Source organism: Labrus mixtus, chromosome 11, assembly GCF_963584025.1.
Source record: "Labrus mixtus chromosome 11, fLabMix1.1, whole genome shotgun sequence".
NCBI classification, from domain to species: domain Eukaryota; kingdom Metazoa; phylum Chordata; class Actinopteri; order Labriformes; family Labridae; genus Labrus; species Labrus mixtus.
This window is the reverse complement of record NC_083622.1, coordinates 17,427,789-17,445,385: the sequence shown is the minus strand read 5'-3', so window position 1 is coordinate 17,445,385 and position 17,597 is coordinate 17,427,789. Positions and strand designations below refer to the sequence as shown.

General features: G+C 38.6%; 1 protein-coding gene and 1 long non-coding RNA gene across 2 annotated transcripts; both read left to right on the top strand.

Moving 5' to 3' along the window:
- The first annotated feature begins 3,170 nt into the window (after positions 1-3,170).
- LOC132983867 (uncharacterized) lies at positions 3,171-10,810 on the top strand. Its single transcript, XR_009674884.1, has 3 exons — positions 3,171-3,309; positions 10,005-10,167; positions 10,374-10,810. It is a non-coding gene; the product is annotated as an uncharacterized LOC132983867 (long non-coding RNA).
- A 12-nt stretch (positions 10,811-10,822) lies between these two features.
- Positions 10,823-16,850, top strand: kcnj14 (potassium inwardly rectifying channel subfamily J member 14). The gene is made up of 3 exons (XM_061050392.1): positions 10,823-13,408; positions 14,510-14,827; positions 15,375-16,850. Exons 1-3 carry the CDS (start codon positions 12,353-12,355, stop codon positions 15,603-15,605), a joined length of 1,605 nt encoding a protein of 534 aa, XP_060906375.1. The 5' UTR covers positions 10,823-12,352; the 3' UTR covers positions 15,606-16,850.
- The last annotated feature ends 747 nt before the right edge of the window (positions 16,851-17,597 follow it).

Below are 17,597 nucleotides of genomic sequence, written 5' to 3'. Positions count from 1 at the left end.
GAGACGTAGAAGCCATCATGTTTTTCCAACAAGTTTTTGAAACAAGGTTAAGTGTAAGACAAAGTGACTGATATCATAGAGAGCTTGTGTCTAACTGCAGTGTCTGTATGGTTGAAGTTGACTTGTTGGTTGTGAATAGAATGGAACACATCACAATGTGTTCCATTCCAACAGACTCATAGAATGTTTGTTTTCTAAAATACATGCACATGTCATACAATCTATTGATTCATGAAATATTTACAGTTTAAATACGTATTGATTCATGAAATATTTACAGTTTAAATACATATTGATTGAATATTGATTACAATAGTTACATTCTAAACGTGTTAATTAAAATCTCATACTGATTCTGGGTGCTGAATCCAAAACCATAAACACAAAGAAACAGGTCAAAGACCAATCAGGATAGTTGTCACTTGGGTTGGTGGGTTTCTCAGAAATCATTCGATATACTTATCATGACTTGTGGCAGACATTTGAAGGGTCTTGTTCAAAACAATTATAAAAAAGATTGTGTTACACTTTTATTTATATATCGACAGAATTTCATTAATAAGTTATGCCTATTAGTAAAAGTGCATGGATGGTCGTTAATAAAGCCATTAAAATTATATTTTTTAAAATAGCAATTGAATAATATTTTGTGATTTAGTGAGGGAATATTGCATTATGTAGCCAGCAACAAACATCGGTTTAGCCATCAGCAAACAGGAGCATTTAGCTAAAGTTTCAAATATTTCTCTCTGGAGTTGCTGGTGACCACAGACGAGCTTACAGTCGAGTGCTTTGTCAACTTGTATACTTACTGTATGTGGCAGAAATCCAAGTGAATGCTGATGTTAAGGTTAGGGTTTCTTTATTCGTATCTAAAAAGGTACATTTGTTGTGCAGAGAGGTGATTCAGCGTTCCAATAGGTACATACAACACATAACAATACAGGTTAAAAAGACCAGACAGAAAACATTAAAAACAAACATTGTCCATTGCATCAGGTCATGGCGAGGTCCTTACACAGACACCCACTCATATGCAAGTTTGGATGAAGAAACCCCCGTTAAAAGGTCATAAATAATCATTGTAGCATATCTTTTCTTTTCTTATGGATTGAACATGTGAGGTATACCATGTTAAGAAGAAGCATACAGGAATCATGTAATATTCAAAACGCTTAATCAGTCATTTGTGTCCAACTTCTGCTGCCATGATGGATGAAATTGGGTACTAAATTATCAATCAAAGTTGTTTTATTGATTAAACTATGAATTGCTTTATGGTGCTCTATAAATAAACTTGCCTTGCCTCCATTCAGTGCTTTGAAGTAACGTTCTGACCCCTCCATCCAATACTGTAGGTCCATGCTACCATTTCTTCATTTTCGGCTATTAATTTCACAGATTATGATTTGATTAGTAATCTTTTTTTAAGACTAAACTTCCAACAGTTATTGCATCACTTTAAGCTAAAATTTAAATATTTCCATTACATCCATTTCATTTAGCTTTATATTTAGAACATTTTGTAAGTGGCCAAAAATAGAAGTATCTTTTTTTTTGGGAGTCTATATTTAAAAACAGTTAGTTTAGTTTTAGTTAATTTAGTCAATTTTAAATATCTAGCAGTCTTTAAGCTGCACCACAGTCATCCTTATTCTGAAACATTCACAGCAGCTTCACCATCAACATAAAATGTTCCATCAGTTGGACCGTTAAAAAACGTAATATATTGCAATATTATACACTGATCAGTTTCTTCAAACATTGTATTTTAATAGATTGATGATCAGTGATGTGTGGTTTTATGTCTGCAGCTGTCTTAATATGTCAATGTTTACATGTGTGTGTTGGATGTTGTGGCTGTTGTGTTATGGTTCTCCTTCGCCGTCTGGCGTCAGCCGTCTTCAAGCTGATCTTTATTTCCATAGAATGACAAAGCTCTTGACATCATAGGTCACTTCTTGGGCGCCTTGACTGGGATTAAGTCAGATTAAGTAGTAAACACACACTGTTGCTTACTTTTCCCTTTCTCTCTCTCTTTCTCTTCCTTCACACACACACACACACACACACACACGCACGCACGCGCACACACACACACACACACACACACACACACACACACACATAAAAACAATGTCACTCAGTAATGGGTTCATTGTCACTTTGTGTCTCTCTCTCTTTCTGTCTGACTTTAAAATTCAAATTTACATTTCCTCTTAAAAAGCTTAATTGTGGGGCGCTGGTGGCGCAGTGTTGGTGCGCGCGTCCCATGTGTGGAGGCTATGGTCCTCGACGCGGACGGCCCAGGTTCAAGTCCAGCCTGTGGCACCTTTCCTGCAAGTCGTTCCCCACTCTCCCTCACTGAATTCTATTTCTGTCCACTGTCCTATTTCTCTAATAAAGGCACAAAAAGCCAAAAAATAAATCTTAAAAAAAAAAGAAGCTTTATTGATATGACTTAAGTAATGCAGGGTTTCACAGATAAATGTCACAAACTGTAACATGGTTTAACATGCTCTCTCTCAGACACAAACTTAGGTGAACAAAAATATGAATTGATCAAAAATTAATTACCAATATGTTTGTCAGGAAAACACTCAGATTCTGCCCTTTATCAGGTAGGTGTTTCATGACAATTCTGCAATTTATGTGCATAGACAACATGAAAAACCGGGTTTAAAGGGGTAAGATAAGATAAGATAATCCTTTATTTATCCCACAATGGGGAAATGTACATTGTTACAGCAGCAAAGAGCAAAGATTGCAGACAAAAAGTGAACACAACAGGGTATAAAACAGTTTTAAATTTGTGTTTTAAGGTAGACCAATTAAGGCAATTTAATAAAATAGCCTAGAAATATACATTAGGCCTATATATCTTGTAAAGAAAAAGAACCTTGGAGTTTATACAATTGTTTTTATGTATAACCTAGTTTCCTATATGAAGTCTGTACTGCACATAAAGTTATTAGTTTAAATAAACTCAATAAATCAATGATTTGTCGGTTTGACACTTCTAAACGGTGTTTTAACATTGGAGAAAGAGACACAGTGGTGAGACAAGGTCACACTGGCAGCCCGGATAGGCTCGTACGTGCTTGCCTCTGATTGGGGACAGATAGCATGGTGACGTGAGCGCGCTCATCCACCACCTGCGGGCTCGCGGATGGTTAACAGGACAGAACGGGACGGCTCGCGCCCGGTTCCAATTTGTTTCAAATAAACTAACCTCTAAATTCCGTTAACGGAGAAAGTAAACAGATGTCGACACTCCGCGCTGAAACGACAGGATAAATACCACAGAGGGTAAGTCCAGAGTGAGCGCACGAAGTTTTGAAAACCAAACTTCTGGTTTAAAACGTTTTAATTTGTTGTTAACGATATCGTACCGCAGTTTAATTGTCTGCTCCAAATCTGGGAATTGAAGTTTTAATTTGAAAGAAGTCAAACTCGTAGCCTACATTTCAACTTATTGAGTCCAAATTGATGAGCTTCAGAAGGGATGTGGTTTTCAATTTAGCCTACGTTGTTTTTATGATAATTACAGGCCTACGGGTTGAAATCTAGCCTACATTAATTATCATTTTGTTAGATTTGCTAAATGTGACATGAGAATAAGAATGGTGTTGTGTGTTACACTATATTTAATACTATAAACAGTTCCTCCTCCTAAGTTGTCTATATTTGTGAAGAATCGTTTTAATTTCTTGAAAACGTGACAAACTGCAGTATTAAATGGTTAAAGGATATAAGTGATTTGGCAACAGTGAGCAATGAAATAGCCTACGTGTTAATGTCAAAGGAGGCCAGAGAGATTTGTGTGCCCAGCTGATTTAGACTTTAATCCTTTTTTAGATGTAGTGAGTTGTGAAGTGATCGAAAACACAGCTGTATTTTGAAATAGGTTTTAAAATGATATAATGTTTTTAAAAAACAGGCAAACTGCAGCTAAAAAACGTGCAGCATCCTACATGTGGATTGTGATCTCTGCAGGCCTGCAGCAGATAATATAGGCTACACAGGTTGCTTTACACATCCAGCCCTTCAAACACTGGTATTTAAAGCAAGTTGTAAATCTTTTAAATGTTAAAAGTGCAATTTTAATTGAAGTTATTATAATTCAAGTTTAAATGTGGCAGCAAGACATTATATGTTTATGTCAGGAATGCACATGATGAAGGATAGGTTCAAAGTCAAGGATCATACAATGACAGCATTGTTAGGTGATGACCTTCCAAAAGTCGCTCATGTTTACATTTTGTAAGGCCTGATTAAGGAACAACAGAACATTTTGTCGATGTAATTGTTCAAAGTATTTTAAAATGATTTAAGGGAAATGTTTAGCCATTTATCATTGCACATAAAATGTAAGGATAAAGAGGCAATTTAAACGATGATGCAAAGGTCAAGATCCTTCAAATGCACAGTGCTACACGTTAACTCTCTTGGCTCCTCTTTTTTAGTTTCCCTTGCATTGGAGTGAGTTGATAACGATGATGATCAACACCAAAGTTTACTCTGTAATTGACATCACTTTCATGATGTGCATTTCAAACGCAATCACAGCAGCCCCCCAGTACCGGATGTTCTTTGGCAGATTTCATGAAAGCAGCCGGCGCAGTCTGACATGCTTGGGACTCTTGCAGTAGCAGGAAGCACCTTGGATTTTTGATTGTCTTAAAACAGTTTACAATGTCTAACTAGAAGAATTGAAACCTTTATTCATCACAATCCAATCAGTTGCGATATGTACAATTAATAACTTGTTTAAGCACCATGCATAAAAATAAATGACCTTTATAAAAATGAAAAGGAGCTTCTCTATGACAAAATTGACAAAAAGTCATCATGACAGTGTACTTATTTATTTGCAGTAACCGAATGTTTGTGAAAGTTAAAGTGGGAGGATAACTGAAAAGAAAACCAAATTTGTTTGGATGACCTACTTCTCAATTCTGAGTATTTTCTTAATTAGAATAGAAGAGTTGTTTGGAGTTTAAACATCATGATCTAAACTCCACAGATTAACATTCAGGCGTCATCATGACCCCGATCACTGCATACAGCTGAGGGAGGCATGGCTGCGGAAAAGTTTCAATTAGTTGGAACAAGGCGTGATGCCAAGATGACTCAACATTTGTGTTGTGTGTGTGTGTGTGCGCGCGTGTGTGTGTGCTTCTTATCACAACAGAGCTGTCAGTGTTTAACGAAACAACAAACCACACACAATCCCTTTTAAATTATTTTTAATAATTTTAATGATTTTCTCAATGATGAGAAGATTTTTGTCTCACAATTCATTTAGCTGATAAATTGAAGTGCAGATACTTTTACCAACACAATTAGAGAAACAAACATATGGATACCACTAATCAACTGCTGTCCATTTAATTTTTTTCTGATAAATAGAACTGTTTTCTGGTCTCTAAAAAGTCAAAATATGGTAAAAAATGCTGACTACTTTTTCCTAGAACCCAGAAGTAGCCTACTTCAATGTCTTGATTTGTTAACAACCAAAGATAGTAAAAATGACGGTCACAAAGGAGTTTACACAAAAGATACTTTATTAAAGAATCTGAAAACTGAGAATATCTACTCTTATTGTAAAATGACTCAAAATGATATCATTGATTACTGAAATATATGCAATGTTTGACAACTTCAATACAGGGGGGAACAAAAGTCAGTGGTAATTTTAAAATCTGTGTTTATTGGGGATTATTTAACAGAAAAACGTTCACAGCACCATTATGGTACTTTAAACGTTAAAGAAACGAAAAATGACACCTTTATGAAAATATCAGCATTTATTTGTTAATGTATTTATTTATTAATCAACAAAGCTCTTCATATTCAGTTCTTCTTCTTTATAGAAATACCTAAATGTATAAAAACTTCAAATATTAGGTTGGATTTTACTTTTTGCTTTCATTCCTGTTCTAAACTCTGACGCTCGCACAAGAACAGTATATTGATCTGAATAGATAAAGGTCACTGCAGTGTTACATCACCCGGCATATGTTTGGTATATTTACGCATCGGTGCTACATCTGTTACAGGAGCCCCATTGTGTGCATTAAACATGAAATCATCTGCTTTGTAGAGTCAAATTAGTTGGATGAATAATGAAAAAACAGGCCAGAGATACAGAGAGCCATGTGACACTGAGAGAGATGCAGCCTGTGCCCTGGTTTGTAACTCCAATTGATCAATAACAAGTATCGATGTCTGTATTTCTATCATGTTGTGCAATGTGCGGTTTTGTCTTGTACATATACACACAGTTGATAAAGCTACCAGCTGTGCAACTATAAAACCACATTTTATTATCTATCTATCTAGTATAGATCTAGTATAGATAGATATAGAACTGTTGCATTAACATAAAAACAGTATAAACCACAGATGCCATGTGACAAATGAGGCTTGAGCAGAATATAGAACATAATTCATTCAGTGCGTTTTTCAATGACAATGAAATCATACTCCCTGCAAATCTAATCTTGCCACATAACACCTTAATATGGTCAGATAATCTGGATAGAAAGAGGACAGGGGAGGTGCCATAAAGAGAGTGAATACAATGGAAAAAAAAGAAAAACATAGGAAGTGAGGGCGGATTAATGGGGTCTTTCAGAGGAGAAATATAAACGTGATCATCCCAGAAGATGCTGAATTCTTGCTAAATCAAAAATGAATGCCAAAAGACTTCCTTCAACAACCTGCAGTCTCCTAATGTTGTTTTTCCGTCCCTTACGATCAGTGGCACATTTAAAATAATCCACACCTGGATTTTGACCAAAAGATAAAAAAAAAAAGAAAAAAAAAAAAAGACTGAAGATTAATGTGCAAAAGGAATATCATGCTTGAAATAAAATGTGGAAATGGGTTGAAGTTTGTGTTGATGATGGCTGTGAAACCATTTATATGATCCTATAACCAGGTCAGAATTAATAATAATTGTGGTATTTTTGAGGGAAAATGAAGAGGGGCTCTAAAAGTATCACCAGCGTTAACCTGCACATATCTGCACATCCCTTTTCTGGCCTCTGTAGGCTTTAAAAATCAAAAAGGAAGCAGTTTCAAGCTTCAATCGTCTAATAAAGAAATTACTTTATTTATTATTACTAATTAATCATTTGCAGCTCTAGATTGGCCCATCAATAATTTCATTTCTATCAAATGTGTTTTGAATATAAGTAACTCTCCGAACATGGTAATATTCTAAATTGTATAAAATATAATTTGCAAACAGTGAATGCCCAGTTCAGGGAACTCTTAAACCTTCAAGGCCATTTAATTTGGTTTGCAGGGATTGGCCAGTGGCTAAAATGTGTTGTATATGTGTTTAGTTGAAGGAACCACAAACATTAGTACTCCTATCACGTTTCCACTTATCATATAAGGTAAAGAATCAGGCTATATGCTGTTCAGGGGGTCCTGACGGTGGGAAACTCGTCTGGGTGACGTTCACAGACACCCCTGCATGAATGTTCTTACATGAGAAGTTATTTGATACATATGCCACCTCACCATGATAAGGTTAGGAAACACTGGACACGTGTTCTCACATGGCCTATACACACACAAACACAAAGGACACACTTCCCTCAGCACCTCCTCCAGCTACTGGTGTTAGTTGTCTGCCGACACTTCAACCCAATCTCAAAGATAGCAGACCTGAGAACGTGTTCATTTGGTAGTGTTGACAGGAACAACAGTTAAGGCCTCAAGGTCAGGACCACCTCCTCACACAGTAACTGAACACTAAACAGCATGAACTGGAAATCATTTCTTAAAAAAAAACCATTTGAAATATCTTCTAATATATCTCTGGATTTTGGCTGAACCTATTATATCCAGGATTGGTTTGCAGCTTTATGGTATGAGGATAATGCAAAAGTGAAGAATGACCTAAGGATCAAAGAACAACTTACAGACTTGACTTTCAGATACTAATAATTGTTATGATAATACATAAAACAATCAAGTGGCAACCTCCAGTCTTGAAAATGAAGCCAATGTGGAAGTGCAAAATCCTGCTGTTTGTTGAGTGTCCTCTTGAGGCGGGCTCCAGGAACACCAGAAGTCACACACAAGATGAAAAAAAGAAGAAGCAGTTTTTACAGTATAAATAAACATGTTTACAGCCTGGTACAAAGAAGGAAATAGGTCTGATTGGATATTGTCATCACTGGCACACACTGTACGGAGGGTGAATTTGAAAAAAACGGCTCTGTTTTCATTTTGAAAACGTTACGTGTTATCCATTGTTAGGCGCACAGCTGACATGATTGACAGGTGGGCGCAATGTAACGGTTGGTCAAGAGGCTTAAAACCTGCCTCAGCTCAAACTCTCAGCCTGTCGTTAGGTTGACTGAAAGTTAGGTTGAGACAGGATTTCCAGCAGGGCGGCTGCTGCCGATGAGCCTCCGGAGCCCCCTGCTGTAACAGATGGCTGAAGTCACTCAGGCTTTGTCCATTTATATTTACAGTCTATGAATACAAGCAGTGAGATACACCTGAACTCCTTTTTTATTCAGAAAGGGCTTTTAAATATATGAATACAACTGACTGTAATATGAAAAACAAATTTGATTTACAGAAACACATTCTTTGTCTCATAAAAGCTTTAACTATGTTGAACACTATGTGTGTGTATACCAGGGAGGCGTGTGTGTTTAGTGGTTATATCTTCAGCGTTTGGACTGAACAAAGCGCTCTGTAACAGAGTTTCTTGTTTGTTTAAGACGACAGCAGGCTGTTACGTTACTCACGATACCTTTCGGATTATTGTCAACTGTAACCACCGACTACCTGCATGATACAGACATGTTGAGATGAGAGGAAGAAAAGTCACATTTGAAAGAAAGTATCCATACACAATGAGATATTAACACTTCACAGCACATTTCTGTGTGAAAGCAGATGAACTCGCGTGAATGATATATTTAAAAAGACCAAATTTACTTCCTATTTGTTCAGTGAATGGTCTACAGAGCAAGTGGCCGGAACTGTGTGTGGCATCCAACAGCATCCGGAGCTGCTGTTGGATGCCACACAGAGACGCAGGAGGATTTTAATCAATTTGGGGATTTTTCTAAACCGATAGTAAAGCACTGCAGGAAACACTGTTCGGGGAAAAGATGGTCAACAGTAAAAGCAAAAAACACAAACACAACAATACTTGTGGGCAGCATAAACCTGCGAGCATTAGTTTGCACTGAAACATTGCAAATATTGCTCTTTGTGATGCACGTTAAAAGGACAATTTCTTTCTTCAGTTTCTATGGTGGCAGACTTTGTGATAGCAGCAACTATTTAAGTGTTGTGCTAAGTATCAATATATCCTGCAGTGTTCAAACCTGTGATCTACACTCAATGTTATGCACTCGCCTCTATTTAATTAATCTAGACAAAAGATGCTAAAAGATATTCTTGCCACTTTCCATAAAAGTAGCAGCTCTTACGTAAGTCCTCAAAGGATTAGCAAAACCATTGGTGAGGTTACCGGACACAAGCACAGCTGTAATCCACATCGTATCGCCATCGCCACAGCAGGACACCTCTTTACCCCACATCGACATCGAGTCCCAGTTTATCCCAGTCCTTCATCTGAGTCACAAAGCCAGTATAACCTTTGCCCAAGAAATCCCATCAAATTCTCCCAATCTATTGCCTCTAATCTACTATTGTTTATTTGTCAAAGATTACTCCCCCATGTACCACTTGCTCTCCTGAACCAAAATGAGATCCTGCATTTTAGATCTTTTTATTAATCCGAGGCTTCATTTAAACGTGATAACTCACCAAGTCTTCAACAATATATTGAAATATGCTGTGATAGCTATAACCTGCTCTTCAGAATGACCCTTCCTATACTTTCTGTAAGATATTTAAAATTACAATGATGTACTACTAACTCCAATTGATTCATATAAACTGAAGATGTACATTTACAATGATTTCTTTGTTTCTGTTCTCGCTGTTTCCATTCACAGGCTTCATCCCTCCAGGGGTTCATTTTCATCCCTGTGAAGTTCACCCATTTGTCGGGACAAAGTGTTGAAGCCGTCTACAGGAAAACCTCAGCATGACTGAAAAAACAATCCAACAACAACCGAAGTAATGAGTGAGAAAAATGTAGGGCTTACCTTACAAACGGTAGGTTTTCTGATCACCATCCATTTACCTTGAATGACTCCTGAACATCTGAATGGAGATCAAATTTTAATATATATTAATACATTTAAGGCATGTTGTGAGACATGCTGAAAAGTGAAATCAGTTTTAGTAAATTTAGTAGTGTTGCATTTTCTACCTTCCTTTTAATTTGTATTCTCTTTTTTTTCTTCTCGTTTCATTTTAAGACTGGGAGTATATGAAACAAGGAGGCCTAAAGTAAAAGGATACAAATCGGAAAACCAACAAAAAAAAAACACCAGACTCTTCTCATTGAGCTGAGATTCCCTGCCCCAAGTCTCATTGCTTCAACTGACTATGTGTCACCAAGGGAAGTCAACACTCTAACCAAGATGAACCCTTACATCACTTCACACTTCAGGAGGGATCTTTTCCCCCATTTTCATTTGTTGTAGACTTTTGTTTGCCCTGCTGTCAGCAGCCAGATGAAATGACTTTAACTCAGATCAGTTATAGCAGTAGTTTTTATCTTTTGTTTTTTAGTTTTTTCTTTTCTCACCACAGGGCAGAGCTGAAGTTTGGATTCTATCCACTGTTCTAAACTGACTGCATGTTAATACTCTTGTGAATGTTTCAGGGTTCATTTGTAGAGAGAATAGTTTGGAAAAGTTTCAAAATTCTCTCTTGTTAAAGTTATTTTTATATATTAAGGAATCTGATGTTCAGGCAGCCTTTGATGATCTGGTTCAAGCAGAGATCCTGAGTATGAAACTACAGTCTCTCAATGACTCTCTCAGACACCATACTTCTCAGCTTTAGCTTCACAGGTGTACACCTGATCCATCACCCTCGGCACGAGACATCTGGAATAATGTTGTTAACTTCCTCAGGTGACCTGTGTACTTACCTTCTCCACTACATATACATCTGACACTTTAATCTGGAACCATGATTATTGTCAGAGATGGATCAAAGTAATCTCTCTCTCTCTCTTTTGTTTTCTTTCCTTCTTATCTCTTGTCAGGCATTGACTGTTTTTCAGCCATAATAATGAGCTGTAATGAGGTATGTGTGCTCTGAAACACTAACTGTTGCAGGTGATAGTAAACAGCTGTGTACTTAAGGTCAATGTTGTCCATGCAACATAGAAGTACATGAAACTGAATTCAACAAAATTGACAATGGCCATCAAACGGATATACAGACCCCTTAAAAGAAAGTGTGAAGTTGTCAAAGCAGTGACATGAGTGAAATGGAACCGGAAATGGCAAACCAAAAATGTTTTTATTTTTTTCAATTGGGACCCTCTTTTGAGCTAAAGTAAATGTCCTTGACATTTAATGATAACCTTTAACAAGTTAAAGGATTAGTTTAAGTCTGCTGAAGTCTGAACACTAAATTGTGTGTATAGTATTCAATGCTTTGATGTACTGAAAGTTCTGTGTTTTTTGTTTTTCCATGCCCATGCCAAGGGGTTGTGAACCGGAAAGACATTTCATTGTAAGAATTGGCATGATTTATTTTTCCTTTTTTGACTGCATGATGATATCAGATGGTCCAATGTAGCTTTGTCGGTCCTGTTTGCATCTTGTTTCAATATTTTGTAAAGTCCCCTGCAATGAGCTGTATGCTTTTTTTTATTTTCATCCCAGTCCTACAATTCAATTGCATACTTAGTTTTTTAGCTTTTATCAGCTGATGCCTGCTTGAGGCTTCCCTTTTTGCTTTGAACTGAACAAAAACAATCCTGCATGCTTTTGTGTTGTCTTTTGAGATCAATCCCCCCCTACAAGTAGTTCTCGAGCTTATTTCAAACTGGGGTTCACAGGAATAGACTCCTTTGATTTCTACTGACTGCCGTCTTTCCAGGTCATACCAAATTACTTTTGGTGGATATTATTGAAGGACATTGATTGTTCATGAACACATCTGTGGATCTCATTCAAGAAAGCACACTTGTTTGATGAGGGATCTATCGCTGTCGAGTGACCAATGGCCTTTGAAGGAATTCTGCTCTGGTTATTACTGGCCACTGTGAACTTTAAATTATCTCTTTATTAAGAAGAACTGAAAGTCTGTGTTGTTCTCGCAACACTTAGTTGACTGCATCAAGTAGCTTGATTTTTGCACAGAATCTAAATCAAAGCTCACTGAGGAATACTAAGGATCCTCTGCATTGGAGGTTACAAAACTGTATTTGTTCATCATGGGAGCGGCGCGTGTTAAACGCCGTTTCAGTGCAGTGGTGGACGGGCCAGTAGAGGAAGAGGAGGTCATGAGGCTGGCACAGAGTGCTGCAGACACGGCTAGGGCAGGGGGGAGCCCAACAGGGTCAGGAACCCCAAGCAGCCCCTCCCCGACCCATGCCCTGAATGGCAAAACTCTACCGCTCCAGAGCAACACCAACAATGCACGAAGGCAGAGTGCTATTGGAGAGTCAGTTGGGGGAGATGCAGGAGAAGGCGGGGTGAGAGCAGGAGGAATGTGCTCTGAGATACGGAGTGGAAGAGGCAATAATGTAGGAGGAAGAGGGAAAAGCCGGTCATCATCGGATCAGGGGTCTCTCTCTTCCCCCTCCACTACCAGCCGCCGGCGCAACAGGCGCTCAGGCCGCCGGCCCCGGCAACGCTTTGTGGGCAAGGACGGACGCTGCAACGTCACCTTCGTCAACATGAGCGAGAGGGGCCAGCGTTACCTCAGCGACCTTTTTACCACCTGTGTGGACATTCGCTGGCGCTGGATGCTGGTCATCTTCACCCTCTCCTTTCTTCTCTCCTGGCTGCTCTTTGGATTTGCTTTCTGGCTCATTGCCTCCGCGCATGGGGACTTCTCCATCCGGCTTACCCCAAGCTCAGGATCCTCTCCGGAGTCAGGAGAGGCAGAGTCTGGTGTAGAGTCTAATAGAAAGGCAGTGGTTGAGGAGCCCTGCTTCCTCCAGGTGAACAGCTTCATGGCGGCCTTTTTATTCTCGTTAGAGACACAGACATCCATCGGTTACGGATTTAGAAGCGTGACTGAAGAATGTCCCCTGGCGGTGATGGCGGTCGTTTTGCAGTGCATTGTGGGCTGCATTATTGACGCCTTCATCATCGGGGCAGTCATGGCAAAGATTGCCAAGCCCAAGAAGCGCAACGAGACATTGGTGTTCTCTGACACAGCTGTCGTGGCGCTAAGGGACGGAAAGCTCTGCATGATGTGGAGAGTTGGAAACCTACGCAAGAGCCACCTGGTAGAGGCACATGTACGAGCACAACTGCTGAAGGTAAGATGATGGATAATGACCATATTGTAGTAAAGAAAGAGGTCAGAAAGTATGACAATTTTATACAAGAGTTTTCATTATATTATCTCTATAGTGAGCATCTAAAAATGTCATAACTGATACAGATAAAATAATTCACCAAAATGTTAAGAGAGAAAGAATAGTGAGAGAAAACTAAAGAGAGAAAACAGCAGAAGAAAAAAGGTTGCAATAGATTGAAAAAGAGTGCTGAGACCATCTGGCCTGTATCCTGCGGACCGTAGTTAATGAGAGCTTGTTTTATTTTCCCTCAGGGGTTAGGAAGATTTACTATGGATTAACTTACCCACAATTCTTTAACCGAGAACCATTGTCCTTCATCATCTCATTTTCTCTTGAGCGCAATGCATGTTGGTTCAGTGATGGTTTTGTATGTGTGCATATGTTAACCTTACTGTCTGTACTTACGAGGATAGCTTTAAACATTATCCCTTCTTTTGAGAACGTTTGGTCATGAACAGTACGGTGTGTATACATGTGTGTATGCTGCCAGAGTTGTCCAGAAGATCAAAATCTGTGGAGCACTGGGGCTACAGCTCAGACACTGTGATCGCTCTTATAAATGCATAACCATTACAACAGGAGTGAGGGGATTAAGTTTGCCAGGATTAAAAAAAAAAAAAGTTGTGAATACTAGTGTTTGATAGTGTTGAACCGTAATGGTTGAGTGAGTGATAAGCCTATGCGCAGGTAGTACGACTTGCATAGTCGAGCTCAACGGAATATAATAACTAAATACTAAGCTTTTGGATCAGGGTTAGACAATGAATTTCTAATATCGTTCTCAGATGACCTCGGGAAATGTGTCAATTGTATTTAAAATGACAGATGAATTCTTTTCTATACCATGATAGTATATATTATTGTAGGTCAAATAGAATTGTAATCTTATTTTACTCCATCACGTCACACCTGTCCCGGCTGATGTTTGTTACATTCTTGATTGCTTGCAGTCAACATTTAATATCTTAAGTCAAAAGCAATTTTGCAACATAACAAACCTGATGTGGAAAGTTTAATTTAATAAAAAGTGACTATTTTCCTCTCCTTTCCCAAATCCAGTCTAGAGTGACAGAAGAGGGAGAGTTCCTCCCACTGGACAATGCCGACATCAATGTGGGTTTTGACACTGGAACAGACCGCATCTTCTTGGTCTCTCCAGTGACAATTGTCCATGAAATCAACGATGAATCACCCTTCTTCGAAATCGACCGAAAGACCTTGGAGAATGACTCCGAGTTGGAGGTGGTGGTCATACTCGAGGGCATGGTGGAGGCCACTGCCATGACTACACAGTGCCGTAGCTCCTATCTGGCTTCTGAAATCCTCTGGGGACATCGATTTGAACCAGTGCTCTTCGAGAGGAAAGACTGCTACCAGGTTAGAAAGGAAGGCTAGAGATATATACTGAAAGCTTATGAATGCTTCTGTTACCTGAATGCCATGTGTGAAAAGGGATCCATTACTGTACTTCTCTTTATATTAGAAGCAGAACTATAACTATTTTAGTCACAGTGTGGCTTCAATGATTGCATTGTCTGTTGGTCCACCACTTTGGTTCAAAGTGAAAAGTCTCAATTGTCAGATAAATTGGCAAAATGTTGTTTTACTGTAGTTTGCAGCAGCTGATGATGGACTCAAATGAACAACATCTGAATACAGAATTAGATGATGATTACCATGGCATTGGTTCTCAGAGCGTTGAATCGTTCAGACAAGCCGGTATGTCTCAACCTAAGGACACATGCAAAGCTAAATGGCATTCAGCCTTAGATGTAATAAGTAACGTCTGTATTTTGGCTCAAAACAAAACTGTACACACATACAGCATCACAGCCGGAGGGAGTGGACATGGCTGTAGAGTCTTTGCCTGTGACGATGCGATTAAAATTTGCACTGAAAAATCTTGTCTTCCTCCCTTTTCCAGGTGGACTACTCGTTCTTCCATCGAACTTATGAAATTCCAAACACACCATCATGCAGCGCTAAAGAGCTGGCTGAGCAGAAATACATTGAAAGCTCACACTCATCATTCTGCTATGAGAATGAAGTGGCTTTGGAACTTGTGTCCCCTAATGAAGGGCCTGACCAAGATCCTGAGAGGCCTTCCCCACCAACACGAAAACCCTCCCTGGCAGATCATCTCCACTACAACTGAAAGTGGGGGGAGGAGGCTTTAAGAGAAAAGAGATATGAAGTTAATCAGTTAAGCTGACAGACAGGCATAAAGAGAGGGATAGAAAGGTAGGAAAGGGCTGACAGAGAGACAGGTTTAAAAAATGGGTAGTGCATGACTATGCCAGTGTCAGGATTAAGGACAGGAAGACGTTAACTGTGATTATAGCAAAAAAAAAAGAGAAAATTGGGAGCAAGTCAAGAGATGAAGTAGAATGTTAGAACGTGTGCAAGATCTAAATGAGTATCACAATACAGATTAGACTGCACGGAGTAATAGACAGGAGATAGATTAACAGAGGAAGGTTCTGGGTCAGTCTAAAGGGGGGAGTTGTCTGATTGGTCCTGGCAATCTTTCAGAATCATTGAAAACTCGTCTGCTAAGTCTCACATCTGGCCCGTCTCCACCACAGCATGCCCTTCTATCTCCAATGCCTGACTCGCAGAATCACAACAGCACCCCTTGGTGACTATAACCTGCAACTACACCTTCAGTCTCCTGATCTGCAGACATTTTTTAAGGGGAGCTCGGGGGAGCTTCTGTATGAAATGAATCGTTTTGTACCTTCTGAGGTATAGCTCAGGAATGTATTCCACTCTGATTTATCATTTTAATGCTTTATTTTCTTATGGTAAGTATGGACAGTGCACATTATTTTGATACTTGTGGATGGCTAATGAGAATGTAGTTAGTCATTATTTTGTTAGGCTACTTAAAGAGCCAAAATAGAGCAACAGTAACATGAAGTAACAGCTGAAAACTAGCAGCGGTTTTAAGCGGTTTGTCTTCCATGTTATGTGTTGTATGTTGTTGTTTTTTGGCTTTTAAGTAAAACAAAAAATGTTCACATATTTTAACACCTGCAGTAACATGTTGTGTTGAGTTGAATAGCACATGGTCAAAGAAAACATTGTACACTTGGTAGTGTGAGTCATTTTCAAACCACTGCAGATGAAGAATGTTGTGTTCGGACAAGTCAATTTCCATATATTGTTTTCTGTGCTACAATCTAAAGTAGCTTCTCTTGTTCTGTTGCTGAAATCATTCTAACTCTTTTTTTTTTTTTTTACATTTGGATACTAGCAATTAGGACCTGAGCTATAATATTTAAGTGTCTTGGCAGTGTAAAGGCTCTTGACATTATGAACTGATTTCAGGGCAGTGGGGTTCGGCTCATAAACTTTGTTAAAGCGGTGGAGGACTTTAGTCACCTCCAGCATCACCAGATGCAATCAAAATTGAGCTGAACTCTGCCAATGATGTGGCTTGTTGTATACGCAAATGTCCTACACATCCGCAAAGGAAGATAAAACATGAACTGGAAACTACACCACTTTAACAGAAAACTATTCCGTATTTTTATGTGCATATGCTCATGTGAAACCCTCCTCTAATTCAGATGTGTTACAGTTTAAATCTCTCACAAATTGTGAGAACAATGTTGTGAGTGGTGCCTTTATAACAAACTAGAAATCCTGAAACTGCCACTTGATCTTTAGCATGTAATTTCATGTTTAAACTGCAAATACAATAATGTATTTTTTTTAATCATTCAAACATTGACATTATATTAAAAGTAAACCAAAAAATGTATTTGCAAGTTACTGGGGATCATCGTGTTAACTGGGAAGTGTCAGTATGAACATGCAGTGATTACATAAGAATGCTTTTATCTGAATTTTATTGTATGTACTGTAATAGTTGCACTTTGTAGTTCATTTGAGAAGCACCTAACATGTTCTTGTTTATTTGAGATCTGTTTGCAGTAAATGATGCCACTTGAGTATGTGAGGAATGAAACCTGATATGAAGCGTTGACCAATAATCAGCCTGAAGAAGTCCATCCTGGGAACTTCTTCTGTACTTTGCACTAAAGTAGATAAATATCACTAATTAGCACTACAGCTGCACATTAGTATTGCATGATCAGTACAGCCTAACTTCAATACAACAAAATTGCAGTGTTTTATTATC

Coding starts and splice junctions, on each gene's coding strand:
- kcnj14 (XM_061050392.1), top strand. CDS start 12,353: ATGGGAGCGGCGCGTGTTAAACGCCGTTTCAGTGCAGTGGTGGACGGG. Junction 13,409..14,509: donor TACGAGCACAACTGCTGAAG/GTAAGATGATGG, acceptor TCCCAAATCCAG/TCTAGAGTGACAGAAGAGGG. Junction 14,828..15,374: donor AGAGGAAAGACTGCTACCAG/GTTAGAAAGGAA, acceptor TCCCTTTTCCAG/GTGGACTACTCGTTCTTCCA.